At 42.3% G+C, this 24,170-nt stretch overlaps 2 protein-coding genes across 2 annotated transcripts in view; one reads left to right on the forward strand and one right to left on the reverse strand.

Annotated features, from left to right (window-relative positions):
- Window positions 1–930: 930 nt before the first annotated feature.
- On the reverse strand, window positions 931–22,271 carry LOC138747741 (proteasome subunit alpha type-2). Its single transcript, XM_069907282.1, has 8 exons — window positions 22,166–22,271; window positions 17,671–17,747; window positions 14,367–14,499; window positions 11,828–11,950; window positions 7,919–8,000; window positions 5,257–5,330; window positions 1,715–1,772; window positions 931–1,623 (listed from the first exon to the last, which is right to left on the reverse strand). Exons 1-8 carry the CDS (start codon window positions 22,204–22,206, stop codon window positions 1,507–1,509), a joined length of 705 nt encoding a protein of 234 aa, XP_069763383.1. The 5' UTR covers window positions 22,207–22,271; the 3' UTR covers window positions 931–1,506.
- A 102-nt stretch (window positions 22,272–22,373) lies between these two features.
- Window positions 22,374–24,170, forward strand: part of mrpl32 (mitochondrial ribosomal protein L32) — a 29,550-nt gene continuing 27,753 nt past the window's right edge. Inside the window, exon 1 of the mRNA XM_069907297.1 lies at window positions 22,374–22,568. Within this exon, the coding sequence (XP_069763398.1) occupies window positions 22,484–22,568 (85 nt within the window). The 5' untranslated portion in view covers window positions 22,374–22,483. The remainder of the gene's footprint in view (window positions 22,569–24,170) is intronic.

Consider the following 24,170-nt stretch of genomic DNA (forward strand, 5'->3'; position numbering starts at 1 on the left):
CGACAACTGTGGTGTCGTCAGCAAATTGTTAGATAGCACTGGAATTGTGCTTGGCCACTGTCATGGATGCATATTGAGTAAAGCAGTGGCTAAGCATGCATCCTTGAGGTGTGCCTGTGTTGATGGTAAGGAGACGTTACCACTTTGTACTGACTGTGGTCTTCCAATGAGTTATCCTAAATTTCACAAAACTCCAGTGATCTGATTAATAAAGATTATAAGCACATTAAAAAAAAAGCCTTATTGCTTGGTCTTACCCAAGAATTGGAGTGCTTGAATGGGGTGAGGGGAGAGAGAGGAGGACAGAAACTCAGCAAAGTGATTCAAGTAACAGTTTAAGAAACCTAGACATCCAGAATCAGAAATGGAACCAATAATTCTGATCTAAAGAGACCTCATGGATGGTATTTTCAATTTACACTAGCTCATCAACCCACAGTCAAAACAATTTGACTTGTAAACTGGAGTTTGGGAACTCTCCATCTGGATGGCATAAACATCAACTTCACCAGTTTTTGTTAGCCTACTCTCTATTCTCCCACCCTTCCCCTTTGTTTTCTTTCCTCCAGCCCTCTCCATTCACAAAGCCATCTCCTCTCCACTTTTTGCTGGTGTTCCTTCCCTCCATTATCTACCTAATACCTCCTTGCCAGTGGGACTGTGCACCTCCCCCACACCATTTTGTTCTAGCATCTGCTAGAACATTTTGTTCATATCTTAATGAAGGTAAGTCAAGCCTGAAACATTGGTTATGTATCTATATCCTCACTATATAAAGGACAGTTTCACCTGCTGCGTTTCTCCAGCATTTTGTTTTTACTTTAACCACGGTGTCTGCAGACTTTTGTGTTTTACTTCTGACTCAAAAGCAAGAGTGCGGTCAATGAACAGCTGTAACAATGATAACAATACTGAAAATTCAGAAATCGGTAAAAGATTAGACTAAAGAATATAATAATTTAGATATCAATGGAAATTGTACTACATGTGCAATACATTCTACGTGTATATGTGTATAAAATTAGGGCAGTACAAGATGTATCAGACAGGTCTAGGAGGAATTCTCTTTACTCTCCCTTCTTACAGGACCCACAGAAGATACTTCAATCAAAAATTATTTTTAATTTACTGGATAATTGTGCAGTCCAATTTCCTTTAATTTTTAGAATGACCTTGTGTAATAAAAACAAACTAGGTGCTAATTAAACTTTAACAAACGATAAATCAAGTGCCAGAAAGAATGCAATTAAGAGATGTGGCCTGAGCAAGAGAAAAATTCTGCAACTGTGGAATGTGCAATAAAATGTATAAGTTGATTTGCTAAATGAACAGAACTCTGCAAATTTGCTTTGATTTCTAAAACAAGATTTATCAATCCTTGTGCAAGACTTTACATTGCACCAACCATTTAACCATTCAGAACAGTAATGATAAAAAGTTAAATTGTAATCAGTAGATGAACAATATTTCTTGCAAATTTTAAAAAAAAAACAATTGCATTGATTTTTAAACTATCGTAGCTAGATAGTCTTTGACTTCTGCTGGAGTGAGTCTGCGAAATCCTGTCTCATCGCAAATTCCAACTTCTATATTATCTTCTGTCATTTGGCCTTCAAAGCTCTCCTGTTGGTGAAGGAAATATTTCAGAAATTGAGCATTATAATTTCAGATAAAGTATTTAATAGTATTGAGAGTAAAAGTCAAGATACCTGACCTTTAATGTTAAGATTGCTGTATGGATGGCATCTTCTAGTTCCAAGTCTTCATTGTACCTACAATTACAAAGTCCAATAAATGTCTTTACTTCCAGAAGAATATCACCTATTTAACAATTTCCAAAGCTTAAAAAAAGATTTAAATGTTTAAATAAAATTCAAGCTTCAATCCAAAAATTACTGAAAACCATAAAAATATTACTCCCACCTATATTCATGTCTCAGGTATCAGAAGTCACCCAAACACATATTTGTAGACTTTTATAGAACTCTCGTACATGTTTAAATTCCTCAAACCCAATGATGCTTGCAACTCCCAGGACCTTCATGCCATCAGCCAACAGGATGTGGGCTCGCCCTGCACCCAGAGCTCACAGTCAGATCTGCCACAGACTGATTTACCTGCAACTCCATGAGCATAGTTCTGTTCTGATGCACCCATCCCACACGAATAGGCTGAATGGGGTGATGAGAGCCGTATTGGGGACATCATTGGGGTGGACAAGAATCAGGTTATATGCGCGGACCAGATCAACCTTGGAGAGAATATATGTCCCATGTAAATTGGCCATGAAGTCCTCAATGTGGGTCATTGGGTAGCAGTCAGCCGTGGTGGCGTCATTGAGCCTTCTGTAGACCCTACTTGGCCTCCATCCTCCAACCCACTTAGGCACCATATGCAGCAGAGAGGCCCACAGTCTATCTGAGTGCCGGACGATCCACTTCTCCTCTATTTTTCTGAACTCCTCCATGGCGAGGGAGTTTGTTGGGCAGGATGCTGCGTCCCCGGACATGTTGTGATGGTCCTTGGATGGGAAAGTGGCGCTGTACACCATGCTTAGGGGCATTAGTGAAGAACTGCAGTTTAATAATGGTTAGAGTCCAGGTGTGTGGCTGGTAACTTGGCTTCACCGAGCGAGGTCTGGAAGGTCTTGGTATTCACTAGGCGCCATCCCTTGAAGTCCACTAGGAAGAAATCTGCACCCAATAAAAGCTGCGACACTGCTACCAGCATAAACGACCAGGTGAAATGGCTGAAACTGAACTTTAGTGGGTTGGTTCAGGTGCTGTATGTGTGAATACGGCTGTTGTTGGCAGCAGTGAGCTCTGGACCTGACTTCCCGGCACTGGTGTCATGGCTCAAGGGGGGGCAAAACGCTAACCTTCGCTCTTGTGTCTTCGAGGAACTTTTGCCCAGAGTGTCAGTCCCATACGTAAAGGAGGCTATCATGGTGGCCAGCTGCCATAGCCATTAGCAATGGCCAGCCCCGACGTTTCCTGGAAAAGAACAGGTTGGGCAGCCAGAGGGCTGCCCATTTTTAGTGGTAAACATACCAACGGTCTGAACTGGGGTTGCTCTCTGCTGCAGGCATCACTAGCTTCATTGGTGGCATGGGGAGGCCCGGGCCTTATAGAGTGTAACACATAAACATGGTTGATGGAGGCCACAACCTGCTGTTTGGTGTGCTACAGGGTATCTGCGCAGTCCGCTACTTTGTGTGGGTCACTAAAATCATCATCAGCGATGAGGCAGATATCTTCTGGCATCTGCTCGAGAAAGACTTGTTCGAACGGTAAACATGGCTTATGGCCATCTGCTGGTGCCAGCATCACATTCATGAAGGTTGATGATGCGCAGTTGCTTAGGCCATCCATATGGAGCAACTGTGCTGCGTGGTCACCGCAGGAGAGGCTAAAAGTACGGATCAGGAGCCCCTTGATTGTCTCATACCTGTCCACATCTGGTGGCTGGTGTAGGAAGTCGATGATGCGGCCTGCTGTTTCCTGGTAGAGTGAACCGACCACATAGTACTACTTCGTGGCGTCAGAGACGAGTTGCCTGACCTGGAATTGGGTTTCAGCCTGTTCAAACCCGACCTGTGGCTGCAAGGTCCAGAAAGTCAGCAGTTTAAGTGAAACTGCATTCTGCATGCTTGGGTTGGTCATAGTTGGGTCTAAATGGCATTTAGACCATCGGGGCCACCACTGTAGCCATACCAGGCTCTCAGCGACTGAAAGACCACACAGTCGAAAGAGAACTGAACCAAGTGACTTTAACAGAAATTTTGCACGCATTTAAATCCCTCGGAACTTAATGATGTTTGCGACTCCCGGGACTTTTACAACATTAGCTGCTAGGCTGTGGGCTTGCCCTGCACCTAGACCTCTCACAGTCAGATCTGCCATGGACTTGCCCGCGACTCCTTGAGACAGTTCACCTGTTGCGTGCGCGAGCCGTCACACATTGTACATTTTACTTAATTCACACAGCCAAGTAAAATAGAGCTCCAAGCATCTTTACACAGCAATGGCCTTGGATCAATTAGAACACACATGTCAAACTCTGGCCCGCGGGCCAAATGCAAGATCATTTCAAAAATGTATTAGAGGTGGCCCGCTGGCCGTCGCGCCAGTATAGCGCATGCACAGTAATACAACAAATCCCAGAATGCATTGGCGCCAGCCTGCTAATCACCCCCACCTCCTCTGTTTACGTTGCAGGGTCTTACCGTGGACTCTGGTTTTGGGGCCTGGCCGGTGTCAGGGGAAGCCAAGGCCGCTTCCCAGCGCCCGGAACCGGAGGCCTCGGGCCTGACCTCGCCAGGACCGTTGCCCACTCCCCCTCCCTGCCGCAGGCCGACCCGCGACTCAGTGACGGTGCCGCTGATCCGCCGAGATGCCGCCCTGCAGCGAGAGCCGATGCCCCCACACTGTCGTTGTCCAACTCGATCGCCCGCAAACCCCGCCCTCCCGCACACAGGCCTGAGTAAGGATTATGAACTTTAATCTCAGGATAAAACGATCTTCCAATAGTTTCATGTCACAGTGATAAATATATTCCTGGTTAAAAATGGTCCTGCACCTGGATACAAGCTCATTAGGCATAAAACTTGAAAAGTGTGTAAATCAAAGGATATCTGTACTAATGGAAAAAGGGCATGGCAAATAACCCTGCTAGAGTTCATGCCCACAATCAGTCACCCATTTGATTGTTTCAGAAATCATGTTATTCTCCCACATTCTCAATAGCCCTCAGATTTTACTATTCGACAGCACACTAGCAACATTTGACAAATCCTCTATAGAGAAATATTATTTATTGAATATTTTATTTCTCATTTGTTAATGCTTCTGGAAAGAGTTTATCCAAAACTATTATTAAACATTTATTTTAATAAGAAAAAGTTTAACATGACATATGTTGAAAGAAGAGAAAACATGCAGATGTTGTTGAAAATTTTCAATAAATATTTAGTTCGGTCCTCAACTTAGTCCAAGTTTTTAATTTTGGCCCTCCGTGAATTTGAGTTTGACACCCCTGAATTAGAAGAACCTTTCATCGTACCAGCCTCCACATCAAGCTCATCATCCTTCATTTCTGCCAGTCCCAACTGGATCCCACCACCATATATTTTCTTTCCCACCCCTTTCTGCTTTCCACAGGGACTTGATTCTGTATTGATCTAATCCCTCCACCTCTCCGCCATCCATTTCAAATTCTCAGTATGGATGTTGAAAATGAAGTGCATTGCCATTTTACCTCTTTTCAAGGAAGGTTTTCCCATTGACGTAATTCTTTCCCATGGCTGTTGCCTTCCACGCAAAGTAAGCACCCTTTTGGAGAAGGAAAAATAAAAATCAGAAACTTAAATTTTCATCAGATAGAGGAGAAAACCATGCAAAATCACAGGATGACAGCTCTTCATCAGAAATGGCCAAGTAATCAATCTATTTTTCCTCTCTCCATAGGTGTTGCCTCTATAGACTATTTCTTGCATTCTCTAATTTTATATTTCCAATCAAGTTCAGTTCAAATTGATTTGTCATCTGATTGTACCAGTACATCCTGACGAAATGGCATTCTCCAGTCTAAGGGGAAGAACAGTGCAATACACATGTACAGACATAACATCCATACAAACAACAAATACTCACAGGACATATTAAATAATAAATAGTAGAGTCAGTTGTGCATTGCTTTACATCTCAGTTCCATTATACTTTTCTTCCTTCTTTCCTCATCAGCTGCAATCAACATGCCTTCATGACAATTGCCAGCTGCACAATAACTATTCTTGTCATTTTGTCTCTCTTGGGTACCAAGAGAATTCTCTGGGAACTTTTCTTATGACAGACTAAAGGCAATTTCGTGCCATATTACATTTCTGGTTTATTACATGACAATCAATAGTATTTGATCTAAAACTTAAATCATGTTTGATTCTTCACTTTTACGAGTCACCGTGGAAGAATATCAATACCATTCATCTCTTCACAGATGCTACCTGACCTGATGAACAACTTCCAGTATCTCCCTTTTTTAAATTTCAGATTTCCATGATCTGCAGTTAATTTCATTCTCTTTGAAAGAATGGGGCAATTAATGGTCCAGAGCCAAAATTTAAAAGTCCAGACAGAGCAAATTTAATTTCATATGGTGTGCATGAGTTACAGATAGCAAGCTTTTATGACAATAGCTCGAGATGAAATTGAAAGCTACACCCAACAGCCTGGCTGGTCCTCTGTAGTTAATTTCTTCTAGAATGAGTGATTATACTACAATTTTACTCCAGACCAGTGGTTTTCAGACTATTTCTTTCTACTCACATATCACCTCAAGTAATCCCTGTGCCATCAGTGTTCGGGTAAAGGATTGCTTAAGGTGGGATGTGAGTGGGAAGGGAAGGTTGAGATCTACTGCTCCAGACCTAATTATTACCAAAATATTTTGCTTGAGAACAATTGTCATTGGCCCATTTCCTTTGGAGTTATGAAACCGTCCACATAACGAGTCAATAAGGTATGAGTTAAACAGTTGTTTTCAAACCTTTTCTTTCCACTCACATCCCACCTTACGTAATCCCTTACTAGTCACAGAGACCTATGGCCTAGGGATTACGTAAGGTGGGATGTGAGTGGGAAGGGAAGGTTGAGAGCCACTGGTCTAGACTAAAGGTTACAGGTTACAATGAAAAATCAGCAGGCAGTAGCTACTAAGGCAGCCATTCAAGATTCAATTTATTGTCATTGTAATAAAACAGAATCATATTACATGAAATTGCTTTTAGCCACTATAAAGCAGACAGATTTGCCTTTAGCAGAAATGACCTGAAGCGCCTCTTACAGTAAGAGAAAGAGAAGCAAGAGTCACTGAGTGTCGTTAGATTCGCCACCAGCATTTCTGCAGCCACACAGAGTCCAGTCCAGTCCATTTCCAACCAGAACCCCCGACATGATCAGGAACCCTTCAGCACCCCCTTGCATCCCGGTTCCGATAACTGGTATCCCCCCTCAGCCAGTTTCGAGCCAGTCTCCAGCAATCTGCAGCCCGGCGCAAGTCTCCCGACTTCAGTCTCTGGCAACACACAGTTTCCACAGGTTTATCACCTCAAGTCGCCAGCACTGGTCCCTCAGCCAGAGCTCCCTCACTGGTCCGCCACCGTGGTCATCTTTTCTGCTTCTCCTTCTCAGCCGGGGGTGTTTTCTGGTGCCCTGCGTCAGTCTTCCACTCCCCTGGAGTCTGCAACCCCTTGTCACTGCTTCTGATCATAGGTGCTGCCATCTTGGGCTCAGACCCCATAGTCACAGGATTGTAAATGAAACTATTGTTGGCTCCTTTAACGGGACATTTAAAGCCTGTATGGAGCTGACAGCAATCGGACTTGGCCGTTAGAGCTGCGGGAGCGATGCATCTCCGATCTCAAGAGTCCGCACCAGCGACAGCGCTGCCATTACATAGGCTCCAGCAGTGCCACTATTTTCATATTTCCCATTCTCCATACACCCCAGCCCCCCCCCACCCCCTTTACTGGTGGCCACAGCACATTTAAAGGGGGGGGGGCGCACAGGGTCCATACGCCCCTGTCCTTACCGGCAGCCACAGCACATTTAAAGGGGGGAGGGAGCGCACAGACTGTAGGAACCAAATATTTTTTAATGTAGTCAGTAGAAGTATGGACAAAGCTAAACTTCTTCACAGGGGGCCAGAGCCAAAATAAAAGGTTGAGAATGGTCATACTATGCCATTCATGAGAACCAATGGATATCAAAGCTAAGTTTTAAATTCTTATTTCTTGTATAGTACTTTCAAGAGGGTGTTGTGTAGTTATTTATAAAAATAATGTAATCTAGACAATTTTCATGAGTGGCAGGGAAAGAACTTGCATCATATCAACGATGGAGATTAAAACTAACAAACTTACAGATGGATCGGATTGGAACAAATATGGGCTTCCTTCATCCCAACCAGCGATTAATAGCGACACTCCAAATGGTCGAACACCACTAGGAGGAAATAAATCAGCAATGATTCTTACTGCAGTCGATACAAAGCAGGACATTTTGAACTCAAAGTGGCAATGTGCAAGTCAACCTTTCACCAATAAGCGGAACATATTCTCTGAGAATCTCCCATAGCATTCCACATCCCAAGAATTACCTTTTGAAGTTTTGACCTCATTTATTTTTTTAATAATACAGTAAAACCCGTTAATACAGAACTCAAGCAACCAGCAACCTCAAGGAATGGGCAAAAAAGATTGGCGGAAAATAAATAGGTAAGACGTGGAAGTTTAAAATCGACACGGCTTGCCATTAGCTCACCAATCACACAACACAATCTCAAGCAACTGGAAAATTCACTTTTCTGGCATCAACCAATCCCCATGGATGCCAGATAAAAGGGGTTTTTACTGTACTTGTTACTGATCATTAAGTCATTATTTGCGACAGAGATTTTAAAATTTACAAAAAATATCAACCACTCTAGTCTATTTCTGTTTTATAAAATAATTTACAGAAATACCCTATGAATAATGTATATTTTTGTAAAATAAATTGCCCCACTATATAATGTACTTAGGTGAAGAGTTTGTAAGGACTTGCTTTGGAATGAACAGTAACACAATGAACCCGAAAGTAACAAACAAGGAAACAGTCATGATTACATAAAAACCAGCACATTTCCATAAGGTCAAATGCACACTAGTTTTAAACATTAACTTCCTTCATCCAAATTATTTCAAACTTGGGGGAAAAGAAGACTGCTTGAATGTTTGAAAACAGTAAACAATTGACTTTATTAACCAATTGGCACCATACAAAATACATTACAGATCAAAGCAACAAGACATGAATGTCAAACGTCCATTTCAATATGGTTACAATGAAGAAGGTAACACAATCAATAGACTTTAGAAGAAACTGTGTGCACCTGAGACCCAAGAAGACCTTCACTCAGGCTACAACATTCACTTTTGCAGTCAAAGTACTTTTTCATTTGAGCGATCCATAAATTCCTCAAGGTCGACACATGGGTTGATAGGATAGTTAAGAAGGCCCATGGGATGCTGGACTTCATGAATAAGGGGATTGAGTTCAAAAGTTGAGAGGTCACATTCCAATTCTACAAATCTCTGGCAAGACCACTCAGAGTATTGCACTCAGTTCTGGTCCCTCATTGTGGGAAGCTATGTAGAAGGTACAGAGTTGATTTACCAGGATGTTACCTGGATTGGAAAACAAGTCTACGAGGCCAAGGTTAGCTGGGACTTTTCACTCTGGAGTGTAGAAGGATGTGAGGAGACTTTAAGAGGTCTACAAGGTTATGAGAGGCATAGATAGGGTGGACAGCCAGCATCTGTTTCTCAATCAATCAACAGCAATCAGCAGAGGATTATATGTACAAAGTGAAGTGAGGGAAATTTAGGGGAGACATCAGGGGTAAGTCTTTTATGCAGAGAGTTGTGGGTGCCTGGAATGCCTTGCCAGCGATGGAGGTGGAGGCTGGAACAGGGGCATTTAACAGACTCTTTGACAGGCACATGGATTGAGGAAAATTGGAGGGTTATGGGGTCGGGAGGGTTTCGTATTTTTTTACAGAAATAGGAATCAGCATAACATCAAGGGGCCAAAAGGCCTGTATCGTGCTGTCATGTTCTATGCATGTTCTATGAAACCAGGAATGTGTAGGGCTATTGATCAGATCCACAAGCTTTGTTTCTTTTAAAGTGGCTGAGGGGAAAGAAACTCTGACAAAATATCAGTTTTGAAAAAAAGGATGTAAAATCGAACTGAAAAGGGCAGATGAACTTGATACTGTCTTTTCCACAATTTATTTTGAAACCGAGGAACTGTTTTCTGTAGAAATATGAAATAGTCCATTCCCAGATATGCCCAAAATAAAAAAATTATTTGTGTTATAGTTACAATAATTTATTAAATTTATTTTAACAATTTATATTGTTATTTATATCACTATACATCAACTTTTCCTTAATAAGATTCCATGCCAAGTACTCAAACCTTCAAATGGCAAGATCATCCAATCCACAAAGAACTGCAGTTTCACCAGCTGAGTACAATAAAACCCTTGGCATCCGGCATCTGTGGTGATTGGTAGATGTTGGATAAGTGAATTTTCCAGTTGCTTGAGATGGCGCACTGTGATTGGCAAACTAACGGCGAGACATGCCAATTTTAAACTTCCATATTTTCTGCTTTTTTTTGGCCAGTTGGTTAAGGCTGCTGGATGCTCGAATTTCAATTAACAGGGGTTTTACTGTATTTTAAAATTCTTTCTCAGAATTCACCTTGGATGGTTTTCCCTGACCACACTTAGTTTTTACAATTAGGTGAAATGCTTTCAACTTTGACAGTCACTGCAGTTTCATTCATCAATGTATGCTTAAGCAGATGATGGCTAGTTAGCAGTATGGGCTGTGAAGAGGGTATAGAAGCTACAGAGGGATAAAGGTAGGTTAAGTTAATGGACAAGAAATAACAACAAAATATGAGGCTATTCACTGCTAGAGAAAATGGTAATTTTTTTTGCCACGCTGGGACATTAAAGGATATTGGTGTTCAGAAAGCTAACATGCAGGTACAAGAAACCAGAGAGTATGTTGGCCTTGAATGTATGATGGCTTTGGTCTGTATTCCATGAAGTTCACAAGACTGAGGGTGGACCTCATGGAAGCATTTAGAATGTTGAAAGCCTGGCTGGACAGAGTAGATGTGACAGTGGTTTCCCAGGCTGGGATTGAAAGGCACCAATGTAAAACAAGAGATGCCAAGGAATTTCTTTACCCAGGGAGTGAAGAACATTTACAATTTGCTACCAGGGGAGTAGGGCTATGTGGGAGAATGGATCAGCTCATGATTAGTGAAGACTCGATGAGCTGAATGGCCTACTTCTGCTCTGATATCTTATGGTCTTATTGCAGAAGAGATACATTTTGCTCAAACTACACAAGGCATTTGGAACATTGTGCATGCAAATCTTTCATCTAAAGGATATAATGTACTTGCAACAGAGGGAGTCCAGTCCAGTTTCACCATATCAGGTGGCAGATTTCTCATGTCAGTTGTTAAGTAGATAGGACTTGTGCCTTCTAACAGATTGAGAGGCTGAGAAACAATCTTATTGAAATGTATAAACAATGTACATGGCATCATTAATGATGCAGTGTTGACCTTTCCCTTATTGGAATATTTAGAATCAAGGGCACAGCTACCAGATAGGAGGGTCAGTCATTCTAAATAACATTGAGAGGAAATTTCTTTACCTAGAAAAAATTCTCAACTCAAAAGTGTGGTTGAGACTGATTACTCAGTATATGCAAGACGGACATCATTAGATAATTATAGAAGGCTACCTGATCGTGTCAGAGGTTTAGATCTGGAGCTCAGGTTGCTGATGGTTTGGACTGAAGGCTGTGTGGCTGCAAGATTACTTAAGGGGAAATCAATGGACACAGTGCACGGCAATTACTGCAGAAATTGCTGGGCACCCCTTACAATCAGAGAAAGAAATATTACATGTTTTATTAAATAACAATAAAGGAATCTTGAATCGAGGAATATTGGGTCATGCAGGAAACTGGCATTGGGGTAAAAAAAATCATCCATGATTTTATTGAAGGATAGGCAGGTCTAAATGATGTACTTGTACTTTTATTTCTTGAATAATCAAGGCATATTAAGTGCTAAGAAGTCTCCAGATTTTAAATGAATGTCTCTGAACAAGAAACACAGTTAGTAAGCCTTGTGGATCTTGCGCTTGTTGTCACTAATCATAATCTGCTTTAAGTATATAGATATCACTGACTTACCCAGATTGTGTGTATTCCTGCATAACAGAAGCCACCCTCTGTACTAATTGAGCCGTGGGAATAGGCTCTTGGTACACTAGGTAGTATTGTTGTGACAATTTACGAGCTCGGCGAATCAGTACTCTGTAGGAAATGCAAACTGAGAATTAGTAAATTGAAATGTACTCACCCAGACCTACTGCTGTTTTCCATGATCATAAACATTCCATGACACACTTGATCTTATTCCCTGGATTAGGCTTATCCAAATCTATATCCACAGAACCTGGGAAACTATGTTACTATTCTTGCAAATGTAATAATTTTATGGTCTTCCATCAAGGTTATTTTCTACTAAAAATATTTTTTTCAAAATAATTTCAAATACATGTTATTCACATTTCATTAATCCCACTACTCTCTGTTTTCAGACAACACGATAACAGACCCTTTTTGGCCCACGAGCCTGTGCCATCCAATTGACCTACAAACACTGCCCTCTCACCTCGCACACTGGTCATTTTGAATGGTGAGAGGTAACCAGAGCTCCCAGAGAAAACCCAGGCAAACACAGGGAGAACATACAAACTCTTCACTGTAAGCACAGGATTTGAACCCCAGTCCTAGTCGCTGAAACAGCGCTGCACTAACTGCTACGCTCACAATGCCGCCCCCTATGCTAACTGCGCAATTACATCATTTTGGCATTCTTTTTTCTTTACATTCATCCTTACATGAACAAAGGGATCAGTTCACAAAAAATGTGCTGGAGAAACTCAACAGGTTGTGCAGCATCCATCAGAAACAAAAGGAAGTTGACGTTAATGCCCAGAGACCTTCTTCAGGAGTATCGAAAATCAGGCAGATGCCTGAATAAAAAGGTGGAGGGAGAGGGGAGGAGAACAAGCCAACAGGCAAGAGATAATAGGTGATGAAGGTGAGAGGACAGAAGAGAAAGAAACTGGTGATAAGGGTGATGGCAGAGAGCCAGGAATGTTAGCTCTGATGAAAGGGAAGGAGGTGAGAAGCTGGAGGAAGAGAGTCCGAGGGATAAGGGAAAGTGAGATGGGGAGAGAGGTTCATGGAAATTGGAGAAGTTGATATTGATGATGTCTGGTTGGAGACTGCAAAGAGTGAATAGAGAGTGCTGTTCCCCCAAAATGCATCCATGACTGTGTGTCCAGGCACAATTTCAATGCCATCTACAAGTTTGCCAATGACACCACAGTTGCCGGCAAAATCACAAATGCCAATAAGGAAGTGTACAGGAGATGGATCAGCTCATTGAATGGTGCAATGGCAACAACCTTGCACTCAACGTCAGCAAAACCAAACAGATAATTGTGAACTTCAGGAGGAAGTCAGGGGAACACAACCCAGTCCTTATCAGGTGCTCAGTAGTGGAGAGGGTCAAGAACTTCAAATTCCTAGGTGTCAACATCTCCGAGGATCTGCCCTGGAGCCTCCACATTGATGCAATCACAAAGAGGGCTCACCAGTGGCTATATTTTGCGAGGTGTCTGAGGAGATTCAGTACGTCACCAAAGACTCTCATAAACATTTACATGTGTACCGTGGAGAGCTTTCTGGCTGGTTGCATCACTGCCTGGTATAGAGGCGCCAACAATCTGGACAAGAATTAACTCCAGAGGGTTGTTAACTCAGCCTGTGACATCACAGGTACTGGACCACTCCATCGAGGACATCTATATGAGATGGTGTCTAAAAAAAAGCAGCCTCTATCGTCAAAGACCCTCATCACCCAGGCCACTCTTCTACCATCAGGAAAAAGGTACAGGAGTCTAAAGACGAGCACTCAGGAGCACAAGGACAGCTTCTTCTCTGCTGCCATCAGATTCCTGAATGACCAATGAACCAAAGACCCTGCCTGACTTTTCTGCACCATTATTTTTATTTTTATTTTGTAGTAATGTTGGATGATGATTATGACATGAACGTTTATACTAAGACGCTGCTGCAAAAACACCGGGTTTCACGACTTGTTCATGACAATAAAATCCTAATTCTGAAAATGCAGACGGCCTCCTCCCCTGATTTATCTCTTTCCCTCCGGAGGGATTAGTGCAGCTTGGCCATTCCTGGCATACATCAATAATTTGAAGAAGGGAATCAAAGGTAACATTTTAAAATTAATGAATGACATTTTACGGACTGGTGTTATAAATTTAGAGAATGCCAAAAGCTGACAAAGGGAGATCAAATGAAGGGACAAGACAGTAGGTGCAGTAAATGTGGATAAATGCATACATCTACTTTTGCAGGCAAAATAAGGTGTACTGTTTAAAGGATAGATTACTGATATGCACAGATAGTCAGCTTCCCTTATACAGCAGTCAATTAAAGTAATGTTAAGGGAAATAGTATGTTGACCTTCACTGTAAGAGGGGTAAAGTAGAGGAGTAAAGATTTTGTGCTGCAACACAGGAGACCATACGTGGAATGTTATATGTAGTTTCGTTTTCCTTTTTTGATCAAAGAAATGGAAATATCAGATAAATGGAATTTTATTAGAAGTTCTCAGGAGATTCATGTCACCTACCTATAGTCAGGACCCATTCCACTGTACACCATTCCTATGTGCTTTGTGATTGGTTCCACTTTGTGAACACTCTGTTCATCATAAAGAATAGATTTCTGTTTCTTCTCTGTTGCCAAAACAACACCATTGGATGCTGAAAATGTAAAAATAAACAAGGGAACTATAGAAATCGATACACTGTACCCATAGAGTAAGCATGCAAGTAGTCTTTGCATTTCAAAATAGCACATCAACATCACTTGGATATTAATGGAATTGAGGAACATGGTATGAAAAAAGCTGTTCCAAGGTAAAGATCGATCATATTTTTATTGAATAGTGCAATTTCCACTTGTGGAAAAACACAATTTCTAGGAACATTTTTAAAAATTGGCTCAGTTTCTGGAAGTAATTGTAACAATAACTCAAACAGGTAATCAAGAGATTAAAAAATGGTAAATAAAAAGCCCAAGTAAGTAGGATTAAAAAGAATTCCAAGGCAATTTATACTTTCATCAAAATCATGATGAAGGAAGAGACAAAAAAAGGAATGTGCCTTGAGCCAGAGGATAAAGGAGGGAGGCAAGCTACTACATGAGTACTTTGCATTGGTATTTACCGAGAAGAATGAGATTGAGGGGATAGTGAGATCAGTGAAGGTTATGCTCATATTCCATGGCATATTGATGTCATGGAGGCAGCAGCATTTGGTCTCTTGAAGAACTATCTTGTTCTTCAAGATAGGTCTCCAGGGACTGACAGGATCTAGCCCAGGATATTGACAGAAGAAAGAGGGGAAACTGGTGGGGCCTTCACAGAGATCTTTCTATGCAATATGAAAGCGTGCAGAGGCTGTGATTGTAGTAAAAACACACCAAAATGCTGGAGGAACTCAGCCGGTCTTTTCAGCATCCATAGGGGACAAAGAGATATTGCTGATGTTTCAGAACCAAGCCCTTCTTCAAGGAATAAGCTAGGAGCAGGAAATCTCAAAGTATCAGAATTTATACAATGCTGGGGCTGGGGGAGGAATCCAGACCATCAAAAGATGTTAATGGGATATGATAAGGGGCGAGCTAAGAACTTATCATGTTTGTGCAAAAGAAGATGAAAGGAGAGACAGAGCTGGGGAAAAGTGATGGGGGGGGGGGGGGGGGGGAGGGAGGGAGAAGAAGTGAAGGAGGAGATGAACAAAAGCCAGAGAAGTTGATATTAATGCCACCTGGTTGGAGGATGCCCAATGGAAGATGAGGTGCTGTTCCTCCAATTTGCTGGTGGTCTTAGTCTGGCAGTGCACGAGACCATGGACAGATATGTCAGCAAGGGAATGGGATGGGGAATTGAATTGGGTGGCCACTGGGAGATCCATGCTATGGCACTGGACAGAGCAAGGGTTCTCCTCATCTGTGTCCAGTCTCTCCGATGTAGAGAAGAGCACATGACGTAGAGAGCTTTATATCTTCTTTAGACACAAATGAGGAACTTTAGGACTGATGAAGTTGTTCCTTGGTTTAAGAACAAGGAATAGGAACAAACCTAGAAATTATGGGCTGATGAGTTTTGGGATTGAGATTCTCTTCAATCTGACTCACCAATGGCATTTGTGGAAGGCAAATTACTAGAGAAGATTCTTACAGATAAAATCTACTTCCATCAGGAAAAACTTAGGCCAATAGTCAGCATGGCTTTACATGTGGAGTTCATGACATACAAAATATATTTTTTTAAATTAATGTGGTGAAGATGATTAATAAGGAAAAAGCTGTGTATTTTGTACACAGATTTTAGTTATGTTTTAAACAATGTCCACTATAGTTTTGGCTGATCTAGAAGACAAAGTCACATTATGTGAGGTTTGGCAAATTGAATTCAAAATTCACTTGGCCGTAGAAGACAGTGTAGTGGTGAAGGAATGTTATTCTGTCTGGAAGTCTGTGACCAGTGGTGTTCTGCAAAAAGGACGAGTGTGCACAGACCTCCAATCAGAATAATGCTCCTTCACCACATCTCGGTCTTCTACAGTCAAGCCATTTGTCAAGTCTCCATAATAATTTGGATGAAAACATAGATGGGCTGATTAGTAAACTGACAAACATGAACATTGGCAGAGTTGTCAACATTGAGGGGGCTAGTCAAAAGGCACAGCAGGAGATGAACCAGTTGAAAATATGGGTGAATAATCCAGATAAGTGTGAAGTGTGGATCTTTGGGAGGTCAAATGCAAGGGGAATGTATCCAGTAAATGACATGCACACGAGAAATATTAATATGCAGAGATATCTTGGGATTAAGTCTATAATTCCTTAAAAGTGTTAACACAAGTAGATGGGGTGTTAAAGTCAATTTAAAGAATATAAAAGTTTGGAAGTCATGTTGCAGCTGTATAAAATTTTGGTTTGGCCATGTTCATTGTATTGATTGCAATTCTGGTCGTGACATTCTGAGAAAGATATCAAGAATGTCAGATGTCAAGGCTTTGAAGGGGGGCAAACAAAATTCAATAGGATATTGCCTAAATTTGAAAATATTACCTACAAAATTTAACTGGACATCTTGGATTGCTTTCTCTGAAGTGTTGGAAGTTGAGAGGCAACCTGATAGAGGTATGTAAAATTATGAGAGGCAACAAATTCCCAGGTGGAAATGGTAAACACTATCAGGTCTAACTTTAAAATTAAAGGGGAATGTTTGAAGGAGATTTATGAGACAAGTTTTATTTAAATCTACAAAGTGCCTAAAATATTGTGCCATGGAAAGCAGACATCATGGGTCAAAGGACCTATTCCTGTGCTGTACTTTTCAATATTCTAATTATAGTAGCAATATCACAGAGATGAATATCATAGTGCACACTAATCTTCCATCACACAAGGAAATAAATCAAAAATAATTTTACTTAGCAACTGCACGGGAACACCTTTACTGATTCTCAACCTAATGCATCAAGTGCAATCGTCATTCAGAAGGCAAACAAGTCTGCAGAAACTGGAACAAAAAGTTATGGAGGAACTCAGCAGGTCAGGCAGCACCCATGCAAAGAAATAGGCATTCAGTGGCTCAAGCCGGAACCCTTCATCAAGAATTAAGAAATAAAGGGTTCTAGCCTGAAACGTCGACTGCCTTTTTCCTTTCCATGGATGTTGTTTGACCTGCTGAGCTCCTCCAGAACTGTGTGTTTGATTGCCATTTGCTTCATTATCATGACTCCTTTTCTTTTCTGATATGTTGATATATTTTCAGTTAAGAATGAAAAGGCAGAAAAACAAAATCAATTTATGGATTTTGAGATGTTTACAATGCATAGCAGTAATATTACTATCCATACCTTTAATTCCAACCGCTGGAGCTCCTGCAGCTACAGCTGCCAAGGCATACTCAATCTGGACAAGTTTGCCTGAAGGACTGTGTAATAAAGCATGTATTAGTATTTTAATTTTCAGTGTTTCCTACTAATATCTTTGCCAAATACAGTAAAATTAATAATCTAAATAACTCGAGAGTTGTGCCAGACCCATGGATTTTCTGGACCTTTCATTAAATGAATGAAAGTTGACGGTCACATGCACAAGTACATTGTTCAACTGTAATGAAAGTCTGACTTGCTACAGCTTCACAGACTCAAAAACATTATCACAAATTATGTACAATTATGTACATTAGATAATAAATAGAAAATGAAGAAAAAGAAAATAATACTCAGTTGGTTGGCTGCCAGGACAAAAAAAGCCTGACAGTAATTGGAAAGAAATTGCTCATGAACCTGCAGAAATTATTGGGCATCACTATTAATCTCTCATATTTTTAATCCTTGATAACTTTTCCAATGAAGGATGTGCTGGACCTCAGGGCCCAGGTGAGCATTAAGTGAGCAAGGAAAACATTGTTTGGTGAGACAGATGCTTAACTATTAGAATTTCTAAATCGTCTGATAGAGAACCATCAGTTTTATTGCATACAACCTTTATAAAACTGAAGGTAAACATAAAAAGGTCTCAAAATGAGTCCATGCCTCTCTAATCACTTCAAGGTTGTCACATTAATTCATAACATTCTCTTCAAGATATCAAATGATCAAGTTCAATCCACAGTACACCATGGCTAGAATACCTCACCAATGCACATGAAAATAATTAGTCACATGAAAAGGTAAACAGAGATTTAATGTCTGTGCCTTGTTCCCCCCCCCCCCCCCCCACCCACCAGTAGTTTTTTGCAGGTAACAGAAATGTTAAGTGACCACACTGCAATGCAGATTTTGAGAATGGTCATGAAATTTTTTCAGAGATTCAGGATCCATTCTCACCAATCCACACAACCCAAATCCACAAATGTTTTAAAAAACAAACCAGATCAAATCTGGAATCCGAGGTTTCACTTTCAAGTTTGCACGAGGAGAAATGCCTTGAATAATATAAATAAATTATACTCAGTTTGCCTCGAGGTTCTAACAAAGACTTAATTGAACAAATATATTTAACAATTTGCTTATATCATCAAGCAAAGCCATAAACAATATTCTATAAATATGATGCTTTCCCAACATCATTACACTACAAAATCAAGTGAATGCACAATATTTTTTACCCAGAATTGGAAAAAAATCAGTAACCAGAGGTTATTGATTTATAGTGATGTGGATGGTTTGGGTGGGGGGGAGGAGAGAGAGGAGGAAAAGCATGTAATAAGAGCCTGAGGGTTAACTTTTTTTTTTAAAAAAGAGGTCAGGAACCAGCTGCCAGAGGAGGTAGTTGAGGGAAATAGTATTGTGACATTTAAGAAACATTTGAATGATTGGATGGATATGAGAGGTTTAAAGGGATATGACCTAAACACAGGCAGGTGGGACATTTTGTGGGCCAAAAGGCCCAAGAAGTGTGACTCCTCAGTGAATCTTTGAAGAACCACTCTAAATGAAGTTCAACGATAATTCATAAGGCCAAGTTCACTTTGAATCTTTCTCAGAATATACCAGGAATGTAACCATGAGATACAAACAGCATCATAACAGCCTTGTGTACTGCCCCACCAAGAGAACCTGTAAATTGGAGGAACAACACCTGATTTTCTGTCTTGCCACTCTCCAGCCAGATGGCATTAACATTGAATTTTCTGGTTTCTGCTAACCTGGTCTCCTCTTCCCCTCCCCCTTTCTAGTTCTCTTACCTCCCTTCCCTCTCCCTTCACCTAGCCATCCCTCTTCCCCTTGATCACTGCTGTCCCCTCCCTCCCTCCCTCCCACTCTTGTTCAGATGTCTGCCAATCATTTGCTATATAAAGGGCATTGCTTGACCTGCTGAGTTTCTCCAACTTTGTGTTTCTACTGATAAATCAATTCAATTGGTATATTATTTTAAGGGTCAGGGAAATATCTAAAACATTACGTTTCAAATTCTAGCACTGAAAAACATCATAGCTCTTCTTAAGAGGGTTAATGATAAAACACAGAACACAGTGAAATGGGAAAAAACTTTTTAATTTGTAAATTATTTATTCATGCCATCCAAACTTGAACTAAAGAGGCAGTTAGAATCAACCATATTGGTAAGTTTGGAGGCACAATGAGATGACCATTTACCTTCTTTAAATGGCATTAGTGAATCAGAAGTGTTCCATTCCAAATACTTTTATGGTTACTGTTATTGTCATGTTTATTTTTAATTTTCAATATTACATTATTTGAATACTATTGTCATAAATGTATTCAATTTTACATATCTGGGATTAATTGCCCAGAATTCTCATAGTGCATCCCATAATTGCATTATGCTATCATATTCCTTTTGCAAAATAGTTGCAGGAACAGAAAAGGCAAATCCAAAACAACTTCAAAATATTTTGCCAAAGTATGATAAAATGCACACAAACTGAGCATCTGACTTTTCTTGGATCCTACTGATCTAAGCCTACCATATCAAGCCCAAAACATTGGTTATGTATCATTTATCTTTGTTATACAAAATTCACAAGACTTGCACCACCAGGTTCAGGAACAGCTGTTCCCCCTCCACCATCAGACTCCTCAACAAACTCATTCGGGGTTCATTTAAGGACTCGTACTTTTGTACTTTATTAATTTTTTAAATTCTCTATATTGCAGTTGTTTACATTCATTATCTATTTACAGTTCTTTATTTGTTCATACATATACACTGTGTACTACCAAGTGGTAATTCTGCCTCGTCTGCAGGAAAAAGAATCTCAGGGTTGTATGTACTCTGACAATAAATCCAAAATCTGAATCTGCTGTCATCAGATTCCTGAATAATCAATGAACTTTTGAAAGATGGGCCTGCTAGAGCCACTGTAGCAGCAGCACTGCCTCTCGTGCCGACAGGCGGGAAGTGAGGGAGCGAAAATGCAGCGCGCCCGTGGGGTCCAGCCGACTGCCATCGGCTCCACACAGGCTTTGATTGGCCTGTCGATGTTTTAGATGAAATCCCACAGACCACGGTCTGTGCTCAAGGTGGTTGTGCCTATTAATCGGCAGCAGCCATAAGGGGCTGCAGACTCCGAGGAAGCAGAGGACAGGAGTAGGGTACTGTCTGAGAAGGAGAAGCAGAGGAGACGACTCATGTGGATGGAGACTATGGCAGCACACCATTAAGTGCGCTTTGTGGCTGAGGGACCAGTGCACGTGGCGGGCTGCTGGCGACTTGAGGAATTCGTGGAAGCTGTGGGCTGCTGTCGGGAGACTCATGCTGGGCTGCGGACTGGCTAGTAGGGTACCAGGTCTAAGAAGAGGGAAGAGAGGAGGTGCCGAGGGCGATGAAGGGTCCCTGTGTCAGAGGTTTGTATCTGCATCTCGGGTTGCCAGTGGTTTAGACTGGATTCTGTGTAGCTGCAGAAGTGCTGGAGGTGCTCGTTGATAAAACACACAAATGCTGGAGACACTCAGCAGGTCAAACAGTGCCTTTATGTAGCAGATGGTAAAGATACATCACCAACATTTCAGACCTTAACTACATAAAGGCAGTCTGACCTGGTAAGTTTCTCCAGCATTTGTGTGTTTTATCAACAAGCACCTCCAGCACTTCTGCAGCTACACAGAATCCAGTCTAAACCACTGGCAACCCGAGATGCAGATACTAACCTCTGACACAGGGACCCTTCATCGCCCTCGGCACCTCCTCTCTTCCCTCTTCTTAGACCTGGTACCCTACTAGCCAGTCCGCAGCCCAGCATGAGTCTCCCGACAGCAGCTTAACCACGGTGTCAACTGAATCCTGTGTTTTACCTACAGACACGCGTTGACTCTTTTGCTTCTCTCTGACTGTAAGAGGCACTTAGGCAATTCCTGCTTGGGGGGACGGGGACGGACCGTCTGCCTTGCAGCAGGCAAATTCAATGCAATTCGAAACTGTTTTATTACTATGATAATAATTTGAATCTTAAACCAAAGAGCCTGCTTTCCTTTGATTTTTTTCGTGCACTTTTTTTGTAAGGTGGGCTTATATGAATGTTTGTACTGTGATAATGCCGCAGAACTGTACATTTGTACATGACTATAAAATCCGATTCCCTGTTTGACCTGCTGAGTTTCCCCAGCATGGCGTTTTACCCCGATGACGGTACTCTCCCTAGGTGCCGAAAACGAAACTAAATCCCCTTTCAATTCACTCTTCCCCGAAGAGGCCGTGGACAGGGAGCCGAGCAACCGGACGAGGCCCTGGGCGCTTGGAGCCGGTGGAGAACTGTGACACTGCACTTTGCAAGTGGCGAGCCTACAGCCGGCCCCAGAGCAGGGACGCGAGGGCGGCCCGACCACCGCTGTAGTTCCTGCGGTGCAACCCGTCCTGAGCGAGCGCTCCAGCCCTGATTACCTGAAAGTGGTGAGCGAGAAGCTGTAACCGCGATCCGCCATCTTCCCGTCGTGCACGCCTTGTTGGAACGACTCGCCTGACGTCACGTCCGCTCAACGGGCTACTCCCGCTCATTCTTCGACGCCCCTCGGAGCGGAAACTACAACTGTCGGCCTGGGCTACGGTGGAAAGCATGGCTGCGTGCGCTCGGGACGCCGCGATATGTAGTCTTCCTGTTCGCCGCAGCCGTCCTTACGCCGGTCGGACTGCCATCCAATCCGCGGCCTCTGCGGCGGCGGCGCATGCGTGTTCTCTCCTTCGCTGTCCCCATCCGTCGCCATGGCGGCGTTGCAGCGGTGGGTCCGATCGTGGAGAGCTTTGGAAGCTGCTCTATTGCAGGCGCTCGGCCTTCAGCGACGTTCAGGTGAGAGATGAGGCTCGGGGCCAAGTCTGAGGCCAAGGGGAGGGGGAGGGGGAGTGGAAGGTGTGGAGAGGAAAGAAGTCGAGTCCACTCGACCAGCTTCTGACCTTCCGCTTCCATGTGATTGCATTGCATTTCAAACGACGTTCTCAAGTCTAGTTACCTTTCGTTATCGTTCATACTATGCTCGCACTGTAAAGACGAGATAGGGTTTCTCCAGGACCACGGAGCAGATGTACACAAATGTGTTAGAATAGAAGTGAAACACACTGAAATATTAAGATGTACACAGTAACCCTATCCACAAACGTTCAGGAGTCTGATGGCTTTGGGGTGGGGAGAACTTGCCTAATCTGGATTTAAGGACCCGAATGCTGCTATTATATTTGAGCAACGTCAGTCAGTGCAAACTAACTCAATGCTTTACTAATTCCTTACTACAAGCATTGCTATGAAGCATCCAGTATAAATCAGTTCCACTCGAAATTGCATATTCGTAATCGTGTCATATTTTGGTGGGGGGGGGGGCCAAACCATACACAGACTTTGAAATGTTCCGGTGGGTTCGTGGCTTGTTTGGATCTACGGAGAGGGATGGTATCGGTCAAGGCACTTTGTTGTAGCAAAGGAGCTCAAGGCGTGACCTGTTCACGTTCGTCGGTCAGGATATAACTGGGCAATGGAGGAGATGATCTTGGCGGACTTTTCGGAGTTGGGGTGCGAAGACCCGGCAGGCTGATTTCAGATGCCTTTCCTGATGGTATCTCCTCGACTATGGGGCCCAGGGATGCATATGAATCAGTAGACATTATCCAACTTCCACCATGAGGCCCAGAGATGCAGTTTTCTTTTGTTGGTTGCAGACTGTCAGGAGACCTTGAAGATAATTAAATCATTTGTTCAAAGAGATAAGATCTGAAGTAAACAATTTTTGGGTAATATAAGCCATGGTCCCACTGCTGAAGTTTGAGACTCTCCAAGAGGTGGCAACATCTCTCAGCAAGAAGAACTTCAAGAGTCCAGCTAACGTCCTGGTTGAGGGAGGTGGAGAAGCTGCTACCGGCGCCCCGACAACCTACTACAAGTGTGCAGTCGTTGCCTCGCTTCGGCAGTTGGGACCAGTCCAGGTTTTGATAAGTATAATTGGGAAGGGCTTGAATATTTAGATTTAGTAATAATGACTTGTATAAACTGAACTGCTCTCAGTGTGTGTCTATTTTCTTTCGGTAGCTCAAACACTGTGACCAATCTAAAATGAACAAAATGAGAGGTATAAGTTTACCCAAGACAATTGGCGCTGCAAGCAGGGTTGGTCTCAAGATGTTTCACCGAAAGAAAGAGGTGAGCCCTGAGCAGCTCTTGATTCCGGAATGGACTTCCAAAGATGATGGGTTTGGCATGTTGGCCAATACTCTGTCTTTGTTGGGACCACCCATTTGTTGGGATGAAAAGTTAGACCCATCAAGTGCACCTCTGGGAGAGCGGGTTGCCACTCTCCTTCGAGAAAGTATATTTCCTGGTAAAAAGGGGACGCTGACGGATGGTTTTTGGCTGCCGGCCACAGCCTTGTGCCACTCCGTTCAGCATGAAGCAGAATTAGTTCAA

This window comes from Narcine bancroftii, chromosome 1 (genome assembly GCF_036971445.1).
Source record: "Narcine bancroftii isolate sNarBan1 chromosome 1, sNarBan1.hap1, whole genome shotgun sequence".
In the NCBI taxonomy this organism is placed as follows: Eukaryota; Metazoa; Chordata; class Chondrichthyes; order Torpediniformes; family Narcinidae; genus Narcine; species Narcine bancroftii.

What these genes read in the sequence shown, in the direction of transcription:
- LOC138747741 (XM_069907282.1), bottom strand. Translation starts at nt 22,206, where the DNA reads ATGGCGGATCGCGGTTACAGCTTCTCGCTCACCACTTTCAG. An exon ending in TCCAGCGGTTGGAATTAAAG is followed by an intron (nt 14,500 to 17,670) that starts GTATGGATAGTA and finishes TTACATTTTCAG; the next exon opens with CATCCAATGGTGTTGTTTTG. An exon ending in CAGGAATACACACAATCTGG is followed by an intron (nt 8,001 to 11,827) that starts GTAAGTCAGTGA and finishes ATTTCCTCCTAG; the next exon opens with TGGTGTTCGACCATTTGGAG.